The 16979-nt window shown below is 40.2% G+C and overlaps 1 protein-coding gene across 1 annotated transcript in view; it reads left to right on the top strand.

Annotated features, from left to right (window-relative positions):
- Window positions 1–16979, top strand: part of RELN (reelin) — a 275407-nt gene that overhangs the window by 249084 nt on the left and 9344 nt on the right. The window contains exons 48-63 of the mRNA XM_041405399.1: window positions 703–880; window positions 2230–2423; window positions 3541–3797; window positions 4951–5105; window positions 5900–6114; window positions 6409–6586; window positions 7613–7788; window positions 8988–9094; window positions 9509–9751; window positions 10318–10493; window positions 11974–12047; window positions 12930–13091; window positions 13426–13583; window positions 14432–14651; window positions 15683–15880; window positions 16277–16375. Coding sequence (XP_041261333.1) covers window positions 703–880; window positions 2230–2423; window positions 3541–3797; window positions 4951–5105; window positions 5900–6114; window positions 6409–6586; window positions 7613–7788; window positions 8988–9094; window positions 9509–9751; window positions 10318–10493; window positions 11974–12047; window positions 12930–13091; window positions 13426–13583; window positions 14432–14651; window positions 15683–15880; window positions 16277–16375 — 2790 coding nt within the window. The remainder of the gene's footprint in view (window positions 1–702; window positions 881–2229; window positions 2424–3540; window positions 3798–4950; window positions 5106–5899; window positions 6115–6408; window positions 6587–7612; window positions 7789–8987; window positions 9095–9508; window positions 9752–10317; window positions 10494–11973; window positions 12048–12929; window positions 13092–13425; window positions 13584–14431; window positions 14652–15682; window positions 15881–16276; window positions 16376–16979) is intronic.

Here is a 16979-nt window from a genome sequence, read left to right as displayed (position 1 = left end):
TCCACACAGAGTCCTGCAAAGCTAGCAAACAAAAAACCCCAGATTTGTCTCTCTTGGCAACAGAGAAATACCTTCCAGATGGATGTATTGCTTTTTTCCCAGCCACAAATGGCAGCAGAAATGGGAGAATTGTTGTATAATTGCACTGTGACTGTATTTTTTAGAAATATATTTCACTGCAGAATAGCCATATTATTGTGTTCTCCTCTATCCTGACAACACTGAAGTACCAAGACACAATATCCCTGGTGAAATCTCATTGTAGCAGAACACAGTTCCAAGCTGTTATCCAGTCTTTGACACATTATAAGAATGTTTTTCAGAGGGAAAAAAAAAAGGGAGAACTATATAAAGATAAGAAAGCACCCCTCTGCTGAAATTTTACAGGAACTTGAACTTTAACATTAGCGGGACATTTTTAGGCTTGGCACATTCTCTTGGTTTATTTATCCAAGCACAATGTATTTCACTGCTTTTACTATGTTTGGGAATGTACCCTATAATAGAAGCTTGAATGATACACAGTACTAAGCCTACAAAAAAGTAATTTTTGTTTCATATTAACTACAAAACGCCAGATGTTTGAAACCCCCACATACCAGTTGTGCACTAGTAAATGATTCCCCTCTGCAGAATAAGATGGTACCTTATTAACACGCAGAGCCTTTGCCAGCTGATTTGTGCATTTGTTTTGCTCTGCAGCTGCGACGAGCACTGGGGTGGGCTGTACTGCGACGAGCCGGAGGCTCCCCTCCCCAGCCAGCTGAAGGACAACTTCAACCGCTCCCCCTCCAACCAGAACTGGCTGACGGTGAACGGGGGCAAACTGAGCACGGTCTGCGGGGCCGTCGCCTCTGGGATGGCTCTTCACTTCAGCGGGGTGCGTGTCCAGCACAGGCACCAGCTCGCTCCACCTGACACTACAAGTGGGACTGATTTTACAAGTTAAATAGCAAGGCGGTAAAAAAATAACAGCATAACATATCAGACATGTAAAATATTTATAAAAATTAAATCCTTTGCCTGGCTGAAGGTCGAAGTCAAACAGGTGCTACAGATTAGGGTCAGCCAGAAACACTCCAGGAGAGCTGATACCGTGTTCCTTGATATGCTGCAGCCAAGAGAATGAGATATAGCATGTGCGGGTCCTGAGAGGAGCTGTAGAGGGGCCTTTGAAAGTGGAACTGGTAGGTTAAGGCACAGTGTAAATATGCAGACTTTTAATTTTCCTCTTAAGACTCTCCTCATAGCACTTAAAACTTTCAGACCGGAGTTTGGTGTGGCTTCTAATCAGACCACAGAGGTAAATTAATAACTAGCTATTTGCACTTGTATGACTTGCACATGGTCCATGACAATGCAGAACCACAGAAATATGGAATGGGCTGGGGTGGAAGGGGCCCTGGTGGGTAATGTGGTCCAGCCTCCCTGCCCAAGCAGGGTCACCCTAAAGCACACTGCATCCATGTGCAGACTCATCCTTCAGGTGTCTCACAGGTGTCTGTTTTCAGAGTAAGCTCGCAGTAAAATTTCCTAGGTTAGCTACATATGTAGGTATATAACCCTGACCGCTGCTGAACTATAGCTTGATAACAGATAACCTCAGGATTATAAAAATGATGAAATAGTATTTTAGAAACACGTAAAATTTATGCCTGAGATCCCTTCTGTCAAATTTATAACTAAGTTCAAACTGACAAATTTTTTCTAAAATAAACTAACAAAAGCATTGCATTTCCACTTCACTCCAGTAGGACTAAGTAGACACCAACTAAACAATGTGAAATATATAAGGTATTGTGGAAAACACACATACTAAAATTGCTTTGCCATTTGTTTGTTTGCATAAGCTGAATCATTAGCACATAATCAGTGATTCATTAGTTTTGCATAGAAAACTTTGTGATTTACAATAGAGGTGTGGATTTCTGCCACTTCTGTATCAAGAAGAAAGGTGAAACTGATGGTACAAGTAGCAACATATATAGATACAACAGAAATTTTAAAAATGAAACATGACTGACATTATGTCTTCAGGGAAAACATATATATATATATAGTTATGTTGCAGCTTTACCCTTGGAATAGTTAATAAAATTTTGTACAATTTTAAAATTTTTGTAGCATGAATCCACATTATGCATAGTCTAACTGCATAGTCTAACACTTTTTATGAACAAAAGTTTTGCCAGACAACACCAGCTAACATATTTTTTCATTGCTTTTAAGGGCTGCAGCCGTATGTTAGTCACAGTGGATTTGAACCTCACCAGTGCAGAATTCATCCAGTTTTATTTCATGTATGGATGTCTGATAACTCCTAATAACCGGAACCAAGGAGTGCTGCTGGAGTATTCTGTGAATGGTGGAATCACCTGGAGCCTCTTAATGGAAATTTTCTATGATCAATTCAGCAAGCCTGGGTTTGTAGATACCTTCTTTCTGCCTGTGTAAATTTCTCTGCTAAAGTCAGGTGGTCTTGAATGTTTCTCCAAAACCTGTGGGATATATTAGTGCTGTGGTTTGGATGTCAGATTGGGATGTACGAGTTCAGCCTGTACAGCCCTACAGGTGTTTATTAAAAGGCCTTGGTACATGTATTGAGAGCACCAGCATCTGTGCAGCTGCTAGGCCAGAAATACAAGAATACATAGGAGCCTGTAGCAGTCTGGTAGATTTGCAAATGTTTGCAGGAAGATAAATTAACAGCTACTGTAGTGATGTCCATCCTGTTCTTAAAGCTTCTAACCTTTGCAATCTATTTATTTCTTTCAATCTATTGGCAAGATCATAAAATCACTGATTGTTATAAGTTAGTTATAAAATGGTGTGGCTAGGAGAAACTGTATTTCTGCAGTAATCCATCAAAAGGATGGATACACTCAAGCCCTACTTTCAGATGTTTGTGATATTCAAATCATGCATATACGTGAGCTGACCATTTTCTCACTGACCAATTTAAAAGATTCACAGAAAATGGGGATGTGAGGGACCCATTATTTGTTTTTCTTCAAGCACACCAAGAAACCACTAGCACTTTAATTGGACATGAGATTTCAGAGTGCTGTTTTCTACTGTTGCAATAGAACAGATAAAATTGTACTGGAACATTGCTATCTGCTGAATGGCTTCAGGTTGAGAAAAGCAATCTTTATTTCACTTGCACATCCTACTTCTTAACACTTCCCTTAATAAGAGACTTAGCCATACCCTGCTAGTCCAGACCATTGCATTCAGTCCCATAAGGACATCTGGAGCAAGTGAGGTTGTTCAAACCATGCCACAGTCAGGGTGCTGACCCTTTCCACCTCTCTCTGATCCCCTGTCTTAGGGATGACATTGGGAGTGATCAGAAAGGCTTTTGTTTCAGAAATATCTCCTAGAGGAATATAGGCTAGACCAGTCTTTTTCTTCTTTCCCAAATTCCACGTATTCTAGGAAACATTGGGAATGGACTTGGCCAAAACACCCAGCACAGAGCATAGCAAAGTGTCCTCCTCCCGCAGCTTTCCTCCAGCTAATTCCCAGCTTTTATTCCAGCTTTGTGAACATCCTCCTTCCCTACGACGCCAAAACCGTCGGGACTCGCTTCCGCTGGTGGCAGCCCAAGCACGACGGGCTGGACCAGAACGACTGGGCTATCGACAACGTGCTGATCTCGGGCTCGGCCGACCAGAGGACGGTGATGCTCGACACCTTCAGCAGCGCCCCGCTGCCGCAGCACGAGCGCTCCCCGGCCGACGCGGGGCCCGCCGGCAGGATCGCCTTCGACATGGCCGCGGAGGACAAAACCACGGGTAAACCTTCCGCCCGCGTCCCAGTTAAGGAGCAAGGAGCCACTGCAGTGGTTGGCAGGTCTTGCTGAGCCTCTGAATCTTTGTGTCGCTGTGGTGGCGATCACAGACAATTCCCTTGCTGTAGAGGCCTTGTCTTTTGCTTTTTGTTCGCAAAAAGCAAAATGAAAAGATGTAATGTGGAGGACTCAAGGCAGGGAGAAATGATGCATCTGACTCCATGATATCAGAAGGCTAGTTAATTACTTTATTATACCATATTATTCTATATTATACTACACCTAAACTGAAACTGCACAAGCACTCTACTTGAACAGAATCTTGTGACTGTCTCCTGACCGACAGTCTGGACACGCGCTTGGCCCTGATCGGCCAAGGAAACAAAACACCATCACTTTGGGTAAAATAGTCTCCATATTGCATTCTACTTTTGCACAAACACAGGCGCAGCAAATGAGATAAGACTTGTTTCTTCTTTCTCTGGTTCCTCACTGTAATTCCCAGAAAATATCCTTGGGAAGCTGTGCCTTGCTTTTCTCTGTGAAGAGAAATGCAGCCAGAGCAATGCAACTTTTTTACTGCATGAATTTATTTAGAAGGTTAATTTATTTAAAAAAAAAAAAAAAAAAAGTAATTTAAAAGTAATAGGTTATTCTAAGCAAATTTCATATCCTGAGTATCTGTTCCCTATTTACTGACTTTTTAAAATTTTCTTTAGGGAATTGAAGTTATATTTTACAACTAAATTTTGTAGAAGACGCATTTTTTTATGTTTATAAGGCTTAACAGCTCTCATTGCTGGGATACACTGTGCAGACATGTAGGCAACACCCATTAAAAGGATCTCCCAAAATGTTCAGTGCAATAGAAGTTCATATATTAAGTAAGTCTCAGATCCTTACTTCTTTAATATTAAAAAATAATGCTGTAATGCTTGTGTAAATGAGCAGTAAGAGATGCTTTCAGCAATAAATGTGATAAATGTAATACATATTTACATGGGAACAATGGGGTACTGACATTCTCAGGAGCAATACTAAATAATTCTCATGTAGGCTGAAAAATAAAGCTATGAATCACCTTTTGTGGTTAACACTACTCCCTGTTTAATTTATATTGCCACTGTATATTACTGACATTGCCATTTATTTTCAAGTGAATGAACACTGGTTATTCCATGATGATTGCTCAATTGAGAGATTTTGTGATTCTCCTGATGGTGTCATGATCTGTGGGAGCCACGATGGCAGAGAGGTCTATGCAGTCACCCACGACCTGACTCCTACAGAAGGCTGGATTATGCAGTTCAAGGTAAAATCTGTCTGCAGCAAACTTACTCAAAACCACATTTTGTTCCAGGTCTAAGTAGATCTTTCAGGAGGAAGGACGATGTATAGGCCTACATAGGAGCAATTCCCTGCTGGGAAAAAATGTTGTTATTAGGCCACCCTCATTTGTCTCACTTGCTCTCTGTGGGTCAGCTTTAATACCACAGGCTGTTCTCAGAGGTGACACATTCTTCTTTTCCAGCACTGCTGTTCTGTGGACATCATGTAATAAGGATATTGCACATCTACCAGGTTCTTATTCTGTTACACATGCTGGTGTGGGAAAAGCAACTCCACAGTAGTTCGCTCTGCTCCTGGGTTGTTATGCACTCACATCAAACCTGCACCCAAGCTGGTCTTCACACACTCCTTTACCTAAATTAAGGAAATAACCCAGCAATATTTGGAAATTGCAGGAACCCTTTGCACATCCATCCATAAAGGTGGTGTCCCTAACCTGTGGCCTTCCCTGAAATATTCAAATCTCAGGTTGTGTGGGAGGGGATATTAACTTTATTTGTTATGTGGTACTGGGGTCTAAGGCACGAGTGTCAAAATCTGGAAATCCAGAAATGCAAGCTATCTACAAGGAAACAAAATTCACAATATGATGTTTGTCTTGAGAATATCAGAGATTTGCAGGTGACTGGTACCATACAGGCACTGTTACTGCCATCATTCCAAGCAAAATTCTATAGCCTGTTTTCAGGTTCAAACACTTTTTAAAACTCCTCCACCACAATTCATTCCAATTACTGATGGTGTCTTCTTTATTAGGTTTCTGTTGGATGTAAACCCTCAGAAAAACTTGCACAAAATCAGGTCCATGTGCAGTACTCCACTGACTTTGGCGTCACCTGGAGTTACTTAGTACCTCAGTGCTTACCAGATGATCCAAAATGTTCTGGGAGTGTCTCACAGCCATCTGTCTTCTTTCCCACAAAAGGATGGAAAAGAGTAACTTACACACTGCCTGAAAGCCTTGTGGGCAAGTAAGTATGAAGTATGAGTATTTGCTACTCATTTTTTCTTGGATTGAGCACCTTTCTGCAAACACAACAGGACATCTGCCTATTCATTTTCTTTCAAGGAAATTGCAGAATAGCAGCATCCATGATAATTACATTATGGATAGGTAAAAAAATCCATTTCACTAGATATTTCCACTACTTATGGAAGCTCAGAAGATAGTACAATCATTATTATATTGTATTTAATCACCTTTTTTCAATTGAGCAAAGTTGTTTTATGCATATGTCTGGTTTTCTTCGTTCCTTTCTATCTAGTCCCGTGAGGTTTCGGTTCTACCAGAAATACTCAGACATGCAGTGGGCCATTGATAATTTCTATCTGGGCCCTGGTTGTCTGGAAAACTGTAGAGGTCATGGAGACTGCCTGAATGAGCAATGCATCTGTGATCCTGGGTATTCGGGTCCAAACTGCTACCTGACCCAGACACTGAAGGTAATTTTATCGTATGTTTTAAAGAATGAATTTTGGCATGTGACTGACTGGGAAGGAGAGAGAGAAGAGATTGATCTCACTGCAAATTTAGCTTTGATTCCTGTCAGCCTGAAGACAGTCAAATCCATTTTCAGCCCTTCCATCAGTTTTTTAACAAAACTATTACAGCATTATTCAAGAATGGGTTTGTTGCTTTGAAAATAACACTTAGCCTGAAAAAGCTGTGATAAAGTTCATTGTTCATCTTTTAATCGTCATTATAGGATGTAAATTACGCTTGCACATGTGGCTGTATTTGAACAAAATAGAAAGATTGTCTTTACTGTGAAAGAGCTTACTGAAGTAGGGAATAAAGGCAAATGGCATAAAATTAGACAATTAATTCATGTGGCTGTTTGGCTGTGACTCATGTCACCCAATAACAATCAAGTGGACTCCAGTTAGATATTACTAATTTAAAAGTTAAAAATAACTAACTAACTTGTCAGTTGTCATGTAATTTGAATAATTATAACATTCTGGTTTTCATCTGAAATACTAATTACATGAACAAATATCATTGTCTGTTTGCAATTTTTAATTAGTAAGGTATCCATCATATTAAGGACACTTGGGATAAAATGGTAGCAATTTTAGGGGAGTTTTACTGCTAACTCCTTAATGTCAGGATCTCTGGTTTTGCTGAAGAAAGATACAGAATATTTTTTCTCCCATGGCTACAGAAGTCCCCTACTGTTGCCCTCTGCCACACAAACCCAACATGCTCATTCATTTGCACATGCCAATTTTAATTTGCTGCGTTACTTCCCAAGTATGTTAAAATCCAGCCCTAATATATTTTCAAATTTAGCCAATTCAGTTCAAGTGGCTAAATATTCAGCCAGAAGTGATTATGTTCAGTCACCCTGAGAAAAATTTAGTGTTCTTGAGCCCTTCAAACATGTTTAGATCAGTTCCAGCTGTCGTTGTCAAAAAGACTTAAAATCTTACTTACCTGTGCTTCATGTTAAATACCTTACTTTACAGACCTTCCTGAAAGAGCGCTTTGACAACGAGGAAATCAAACCAGATTTATGGATGTCCTTAGAAGGTGGAAATACCTGTACCGAGTGTGGCATTCTCGCAGAAGACACAACTCTGTACTTTGGAGGTGCAACTGTGAGGCAGGCTGTCACTCAAGATCTGGACCTGCGGGGGGCAAAGTAGGTCATGGTTCCATGTCATTGTCACGGGGAGCTCTGTCACACCCAGGCAAAGCAGCAGGCATCAGAGCTGGTAGCTCAGGGAATCCCTAGGCCACCACAGGAGCAGCTCTGCCTGAGGCAGACACTGAGGACATTATGGTTCTCAAGGTGCTGACGCTTTCAGATGAGTCACAGAGAGCAAAGCTCACCCCACAGTGGAAAGGGTCAGACATGTGCAGGTCCCTTTGTCCAGAAATGTCCTGGAATCAGCAACTTCTGTCCTGCAAAGAGGCAAGACACCAGTCACCAGGGCATCACTCCTGGAGGCACCAGCTGTGTCTCTCACTGAGTTCAGAGCAGAACCTCTGCTGGTTGTTCTCTCCTGGGTGCCCCATACAAGATCCATTCCACTGTTGGAAAGGATGACTTATCAGGAGTGCAATGGAACTCTGTCAGTTTAGACAGGGTAAGGACATGACATAGACAACTTCAGCATCATTTCTCTTGACCATATGGGTTTAATGAAGCCATACATTCTGACTTCTTAAATTTTGCAATTTTGCTGAATTACAGTAAGGAAGGGGCCTCAGGGAGGCCAACCTCATTCTCAAAGCCAGGTAACATGGAATTCAGGGCAGTTTGCCCAGGACTTTGTCCCATTGGATCTTTAAAAACCTCCAAGAACAGAGATCCTACTGTCTGTCTGTACTGGAACACTTGTACTAGTGTTCAGTTACTTGTTTGTTTGTCCTTCAGGGGGTTTTTTTTTTTTTTTTTTTTTTTTTTTTTACCCTGTTAAATCCATTTGGAACTTCCTATTTTTTCAGTGTATGACCTCTGGCTCTGAGCTCTGGTTCCAACCTTTCCTCAGTTTATGAACTTTTTTTCTGTCCTTCATTGATAAAAGAGCACCTCAACACATGGTGAGCTCCTGTTCCACCAGGACTCTCAGGGAAGAGAGAAAAGCAAAGCAGCTCCCATCCAGTCTGTCCCTGGCTGGTACATTTGCAATGGGTTGCTCCCTCCCAAGGGCAGTTCTTAGTTGAATTCCATGAGGTTCCCATGAAAATTTTCCCATGAAAACCTTTGTAGTCCTTGTGCATCAGTGTTATTTGCTTAAAAATGCTGGCATTTGGAACAATTTCAGCATGTATGTTAACAGAAAGCAACCTCTTTGTGCAAGTCTAACAGATGTGATCATACACATTTACTCTTAGGTTTCTACAGTACTGGGGGAGAATTGGGAGTGAAAATAACATGACAACATGCCACAGACCGACTTGCAGAAAGGAAGGAGTGCTGCTAGACTACTCCATTGATGGAGGCAAGTACATACTGCATTTATGGCTGAGCTACAGTCTGGTTCTGTATCCATCCACCATGAATACCCGACAAGTTGTCAGAGATCCAAAATAAAAAGCTAATTCTTAATTGTAAAGCTATTTTTGTCCGTGTAAAGATTTTTCCCTATCTAAAAGTTCCAGCTATTGCTCACAAGTTTTCCATAATCTTCCTGCCTTATTTCAGTAATCAGCGGCTTCCACCCGAGGTGATTATTCCTTTTTACAATTACAACATTACTCTTGCAGAGAGTAACAGTTGCCAACTATCCTTAGAAGTTGTTCTATCCCAGAAGACCATAGCTATTACTTTTCCTTTCCTATCATCTTACTTTAATCCTTTAGCAGATTCTACCATACGCTTGGCTTTATCACTAAACTTGATCTTTCCATTCTAGGCATATCCTGGACTTTGCTCCACGAGATGGATTACCAAAAGTACATCTCAGTGAGGCACGACTACATCCTGCTCCCCGAGCACGCCCTGACCAACACCACGCGCCTGCGCTGGTGGCAGCCCTTCACCCTCAGCAGCGGCCTCGTGGTGCCCGGCCCCGAGCGGGCACAGTGGGCTCTGGATAACATCCTCATCGGGGGCGCAGAGATCAACCCCAGCCAGCTGGTGGACACCTTTGATGATGGTAAAACAGGCTGCCACAGCTCATCTGTTGTCTGCCTTATCTGTTCTTATCTTACCCGAGCCCTGTCAGCTTGCAAGCAGAATTTCTTTTATTTTAGCTCGGCAAATTTGTCATTTTGTAGACTAATGCTGTTTATATGCTATTCTTCATGCTATTCATAACAGTGTGTAAATATATGTATATGTATGCGTATATATATATAAATAAATATATATATGTGTATATATATACACACACATGTATATTCAGATGTATATGTGTGCACATGTATGTACACATTAAAAAAAATTATTTCAGTTCAGCTCATTTCATTTAAATTTCTGATATTATGCTTTTACCTCATCATATTTTTTAAAATACTGTTATTTAAACACTATAATTACCTCTCTGGTGATGAATGTCTCTATTATGTCTCTCTCATTGTAGCTTACTGTGTGTCATTACAGATAGCATAAATGTAGTGTCCATATCACTAAACTACTCTGTCAAGTGATTCTGTGGATTCATTTCTAAGCCTTGATGTTTACCAAGACAATGCAGTAATTTTATTTAACTCATCTTAATAGAAGGCACCTCTCATGAAGAAAATTGGAGCTTTTACCCTAATGCAGTCAGAACTGCAGGGTTCTGTGGAAATCCATCATTCCATCTCTACTGGCCAAATAAGAAAAAGGATAAAACACACAACATCCTGTCCTCCAGGGAGCTCATTATACAGCCAGGATACATGATGCAGTTTAAAGTAAGAAATGTTCTCTCTCTCCAAAGTAAGAACACAATGAAAATTCATCTAATGTGTCTCCAGAAATTGTTGTTCTTCCAACTAGGATGCTCAATTGGATGAATAATTAATAGTGACTTTCACTAGAAATTAAAGGAAAATATGAAGTGTAGGTAATGAGATCCAGAAAGGCTGCACGAATATAAAATGTCAAAATAATCTGTCTGTATGCTGTTGGGGTTAGTCAGAGGAATTGGAAGCCTAATACCTTTTTCCTGAAATGACTGGATCATCAGATACAGTAGGAAGTATTTTCCAAGGTGAGAATAGGTGTCATACAGAATAAGCTATTTTACCCTAATTTGTGAAGGAAGAGAAAAGGTAAGGGAGGAGGCTGGAGAAGAGCATCATATGGAAAATGCAAGTGTGTTCAAATAGAAGTGCCCCTTCTACCTCCTTGTGTCATGGTAAATGGCCTAAACCATCAGAGAAACATTTCTGAGTATTTTAATTTGATTTAAGGTAGAATTCTACCCAGGGCCAAAGGCAACAAGTAGTTGTTTTCCAGAAATGTTCTTGGCCGTTCCCCAAGTACCCTGTCCTAAACTAGGAGCTAACATGAAAGTAGGGTTATCAAAATACTAATCCATTTTCTTATTATGTTTTTTTCCTTGCTCTTCTGTTTAACAAGATAGTTCCAGAATTTATCATCTTCCACTGATCAATATTTTTACCTTTTCTCAACATCACTGCCTGTTTTCTATTGACTGTCTAATATAATCCCTAAAGCGCTGCTTCCCCACACAGCATGCCAAAAAATTATATACCAGAGGAGTCTCTGAAGTTTTTTACTACTGAATGTCAAGACCACCTCCAAGATGCTTATTTTATCCAACCTATCATATTTTTCCTCTATTTTAAGACCAAAATTAGCATTTAATAGTTCATATTACTAAACTCTTACTGCAGAGTTTTTCTTTCCTGATGTCCCCATTTTTCTTCACCGCTCACAGCAAAGATTTTATTTCTAAACTAAGAACTCAGCTCTAGCATGGCTTCGGTTTGGTTTTGAAATTTAGCATTGTATTATCTAATCAATAATGCACACTGGGTACTGTAATCTTTCTACTGTAACATGGAACAAATATGTCTATTGTTTTAAATATTCAGAATAATTCTGTTCCTATATTGGACTGTTTTAAAGTTTTTTAAAGTTTTAAGATGTTTGTTTAGATATTTAATTTGGACTTTAGAAATGAAGTGTTAGGATTCTGTTAGGAAATAACAGCAGCAAGGAAGTAAAATTCTTTAAGTAAAAACAGTATCTGAAGCACTTGTCTTTTGTCTTCCATCCACTTTTGATGGATTTTGCCCAAGTTCTAAGTTGACAATCCCTCATACACCTAATAAAGAAAGAAAAAAAGGAGAACATAACTTGATTATATATCACTTTAAATGTCTACCTGACTTGTTATAGCAGTTGATTTTATTTGTGCTATAGATCGTGGTTGGCTGTGAGGCAAATTCCTGTGGGGACCTCCATTCAGTGATGCTGGAGTATACAAAGGATGCCAGGTAAATGACAGCAGAATACACAGACCTGAAAAAAATAGTATGACATTAAAATGTAGAGAGCTTCTATTTATTAAAGCTTTGCTTTGCTATTCATGTTTAATATGAATTATTGTGATATGCTTTGCTATTCATGTTGTAACAGAATCTGAACAAAGCCCATGTGCAAGCACTGGGATTTGTCTACATAACTCCCACAAATTCTCTTTATATTTTATCCCAGATGTTGACAGATTCATGACATTGAGCTTGTAGTTACAGTCATGAGCATGCTCCTGTTAAAAATGTGCTCACAGGAAAACACATTTGCAGGAAACTAGTAGGATACAGGACCAAGCTGTCATGAAGTGGGAGTTACTGAACTCCAAATTGGTCTTAACTAGCTAACAATAACACTGCCTCATGAGCTGTAGAATAGCAGCATGGTATAATTTGTAAAAATGAAGGTATATTCTTGTAAGATTGTGCCTGTTTAGTGCAATACTGCATGTTCTGTGCTCAAAAAGCTGTGGGTGAAAATGCAGCAAATCCTATTGGGACTCTTATGAACACTGTAAGAAAGAGGCTAAGGAGCTGCCTCCTAAATAAATCCTTCTGTCGTGCAGCCCAGAGCAGCTGTATGTACCACACTGCTGGGAGTACCACCACCAAGGGCTCCACAACACTCAAACATCCTCTCTGGCTGCACCTGTGCTTTGACCTCTCACCTTTTGTTTATTTGTGGCTCCAGAGCATGGAAACTATTGCTGACAATCTCCTGTGTTTCTTTAGTAAGACAGGCAATGTCATGACCCTTAGAAACATGACGCTGTTTTCCTTTCATTATTTTTTCAGTTGTTCTAAAACTTTTTTCTCTTTTTTTTTATTTTTTTTTGCTTCATACAGGACAGACTCATGGCAACTTGTCCAGACACACTGCCTTCCTTCCTCATCTAATAGCATTGGCTGCTCCCCATTTCAGTTCCATGAAGCCACCATCTATAACTCTGTCAACAGCTCCATGTGGAGAAGAATAACTATCCAGCTGCCCGACCATGTCTCATCCAGGTAGGTTCATGAAAGGTCAGCTCACTGTGGACCTATAAAACAACAGCTGCCTTGCTGTCATGGTTCACTAGGAAAAACTGGTGAATTAAAAATTATTCCTTATTGCGGATTTAGATTTGATACATTACTAATGTTCTTTGGGGAGCTTTTTTGTTAATAGAAGTCACTACTGCCAATGATGTAGCAGGATGGTTCTTTCCAGTTATTGAAGTCACAGCCCCCTCACATGACATTTTTGGTTACATTTGCTGCTGGGGTATTAGAACATCACTGTACAGGTGTGTTTAATTGCTATATATCCTAACACAGCGTTTGGATGTTGATATTTTTGCAGTGCAACCCAGTTCAGGTGGATTCAGAAGGGAGAAGAACTAGAGAAGCAGAGCTGGGCAATCGATCACGTGTACATCGGGGAAGCGTGCCCAAAGCTCTGCAGTGGCCACGGGTATTGCACAACTGGAGCCATTTGCATCTGTGACGAAGGATTCCAAGGTTCCATTTCTTCATTTCTCTGCTGCACATCTACTACAGTCTAGTCTAGCTCAAAATTAAACAAAAAGACAAAGCGATGTATCATGTCCAAATTCATCACTGGAATGTCTGAGTAACAAATCCAAAATTAGTAATTTGTCAGGGCTCCAAATAACAGCTTTTCCCCTTAATTACTCTTTCTGTATTGAGTCAGCAGTCTCTCCCACCTGGCACTGTATGTAAAGTCCACCCAGCCTTCACTGAAGGCAGAACATGGCTCTTGATTACCCAGAACTGGCTTCCACCCCACGCTCCTTCCAAGGGTGCATCCCAGAGGATGTGCAAATGGGATCCAGATGTTGGTGACTAGCATCTGTAAGGGACTCTGTGCCCCATCAGGACAGAGTGTTCTGCTCTAAGCCCTCAGTGCAGCTAAGCACATGCCTAATGGTACCTGAGTGCCCTTGGTAAGCTCTAAGTGCTTTGTGGGAGTGGAGCCAGTGTTTAATGTCTTCCAGGAGAGCCTCATAACTCTGTAAGATCAGATCCCTTCCGAGTATTCAGACACATTTGCCTTTAACCCACAATTTGAGGTTTCTCCTGCTGGCATCAGTGCAAAACAGGGGAAACTGTATTGCAGTTTCTTGGAGTTATACTGCTGTAAAAATTAGACTCACGCCTCAGTTTTGTAAAAATGACTGCTGTATATCAATGTGCACATTATTAATTTATCTGCTGAAATACATTCAGGCTGTACTCACACTGTATATTGAGCCACAACCTTGAAAGGAATTACAATGACCTGTAACTCAATTTTCTCCATTCTTTCTATTTTTGCATTATTTACAACTTCATTGTGTCATTTTTAGGTGATGACTGCTCTGTTTTTAGCCATGATCTGCCAAGTTATATTAAAGATAATTTTGAATCTGAAAGAGTCACTGAAATAAACTGGGAAACCATTCAGGGGGGAGTGATAGGGAATGGATGTGGACAGCTGGCACCCTACGCCCATGGAGACTCGCTCTATTTTAATGGATGTCAAATAAGACAAGCTGTGACCAAGCCTCTGGATCTCACCCGAGCAAGGTAATAGTTTGAGCCTAAACAGCTCTTTTAACAATTCATGAGAAAGGAAACTCTTCACATGTATGTGCAGCCATGTGGGCCAGTACAGATGAGGATGGACTGACCTGGCAGTGCCATGCAGTTGGATGTGGCTGGCAGAAAACATTAGGGTTGGCAAAATGCTTTGTGACTTTAATTTGGGAGATGGAGAGTGAGGATATCAGATGAAAAGGTCAGATGTTTTCATCATGCCCAGCAGAGCACTGTCCATGTAAGCCAGCACTGACAATGAAGCTGTTGGCAAAGACTGGACACCAGACTGCCTGGACCCGTGCCTGATCTGATAAGACAAATCCCATATTTGTATGTGCCTCCACAATGGTTATGACTGAAGATGTTATTTAGCAATTACAGGGTCATTTTCTCATTTCAGTTGTCAAATAGAATTATATTCACCTGGCAATGAACAGGAGTATCTTTTTCATCTATTGAGCCTCTTTGGCTATGGAAAAACAAACGTAAACAGCCTGTGCTGGCTCTTAGCAGAGTGACAGCTTTCAGGACTGGTTTATATTGAGTTGTCCAAAGCAAGATTAGAAACAGGATGAATTGGCCAATGGGCCAGATATAAATCAGGCTATTCTCTTCTTACTTGAACACCTGGGTAGAATATTATATATGTAAATATATATATATATATATATATATATATATATATATAGGTACTTTCTTATATTCAACCTTTATTTGTTGTTTTTAAACTTTTCATACACTCATTTAGATGTTTGCATTTTTATCCATCTCAGTTTTGTGCAGATATATTGCAAAATTTGATCCTGCCTGCAACAATATATTATATATAGTAAACTATTATTTTGAAAGGGGAGCTGTGTTTTAAAGATGTGAGAACAGTCTATTTTGCATGTTAAAGTAATGTTTCTTGAAAATGCTGCAAGTTTTGATATGGTAACTGCAATAGACCTAGAAATACTATTGTTCCTGTTTGAATAATTTTGCATACTGAAAATACTTTTTCTCTCTGTGTTTTACAGCAAAATCATGTTTGTTTTGCAAATTGGAAGTATTTCACAAACAGACAGTTGCAATACCAATCTGAGTGATCCTAACACTGTAGATAAGGCAGTGCTCCTCCAATACAGTGTAAATAATGGAATTACATGGCAAGTAATTGCACAGCATCAGCCAAAGGACTTTATACAAGCCCAAAGAGTGTCTTATAACGTTCCCTTGTGAGTACCTAGTCACGTTTCATTACCTCTAAGTGCACAAGTTACATTTCTGCTAAAAAATAACCTATCTTTGCATCACTGTTGAAGAAAAAAGATTGATGAGAGGGTAAACAAATAAGAAGACTTATGAGGAAGGCTGATTAAAAAATTCCAGGCTAGTGTTTATCGATGCACTTAAAAGAAAGAAAGAATACTTGTTTTGAAGATAAGGGGGAAAAGTCCTTCCTACCTGTGCGCATTTCTAACTATTAAGTGTTTTACATGTACAATGTGTGTTGATGTTCAGTGACATAGAAACAATTTGACTTTGCTCTCAGCTCCTGTTGGGGGATAGATAGGGATATGCAGAACACCAATGGTCTGGAGCTCTCACAGGCTCTTGTGTTCGTGTGACAGGGAGGCACGGATGAAAGGAGTCTTACTGCGCTGGTGGCAGCCCCGTCACAACGGAACAGGTCATGATCAGTGGGCTTTGGACCACGTAGAAGTCGTCCTGTGAGTATCAGCTTCACCTCATCCCACCCCACCTCAGAAAGCACTGAACTTTCTCCAGCATGACTGAGTATTAAGCTCATTAAGAACCATTGTGGCCCAGGGAATCCTTTCTCAAAGGGAAACATTTAAAATCCTATCTTTCCTGATGCTCTGCCCTGACTGCAACAGTCAGTAGTTAAGATGGACACAAAGTAAATGTCACAGCAGGGGGGTGTGTGGAAAAAAATTATGAAAAAATGCAGGAGGGAAAGTGGGGCTTTATCACCTCCAAGTGTTGCTGTGGTCCTGTAATGCAGCAATGACTATTAAAAAATGATTGTGCTGGGACATCAGAAAGGATATCCTGTTCAACACTGTGCTGCCATTTAAGGCTGATCTATATCCTTTCAAAGATAAAAAAGATTCTTTTGTATTGTTCATTGCACAAAGTAATGTTGTTGTGCCTCTTAAAAATTTGTGTTAGCAACTAATGCCTTATTCATTTCCTTTTTTTAGTAAGAAGGATACTGTTCAGAAACAGGGTTCACTATATCAGGTTCCTATGGTCCGAGCTCTATATTCATCCCCTTGTCAAGATTTTACCAAGTCTGCACCCTCCTGATTC

This window comes from Onychostruthus taczanowskii, unplaced genomic scaffold (genome assembly GCF_017590055.1).
Source record: "Onychostruthus taczanowskii isolate IOZ18803 unplaced genomic scaffold, ASM1759005v1 scaffold23, whole genome shotgun sequence".
NCBI classification, from domain to species: Eukaryota; Metazoa; Chordata; class Aves; order Passeriformes; family Passeridae; genus Onychostruthus; species Onychostruthus taczanowskii.
This window is presented reverse-complemented; position numbering and strand designations above follow the sequence as displayed.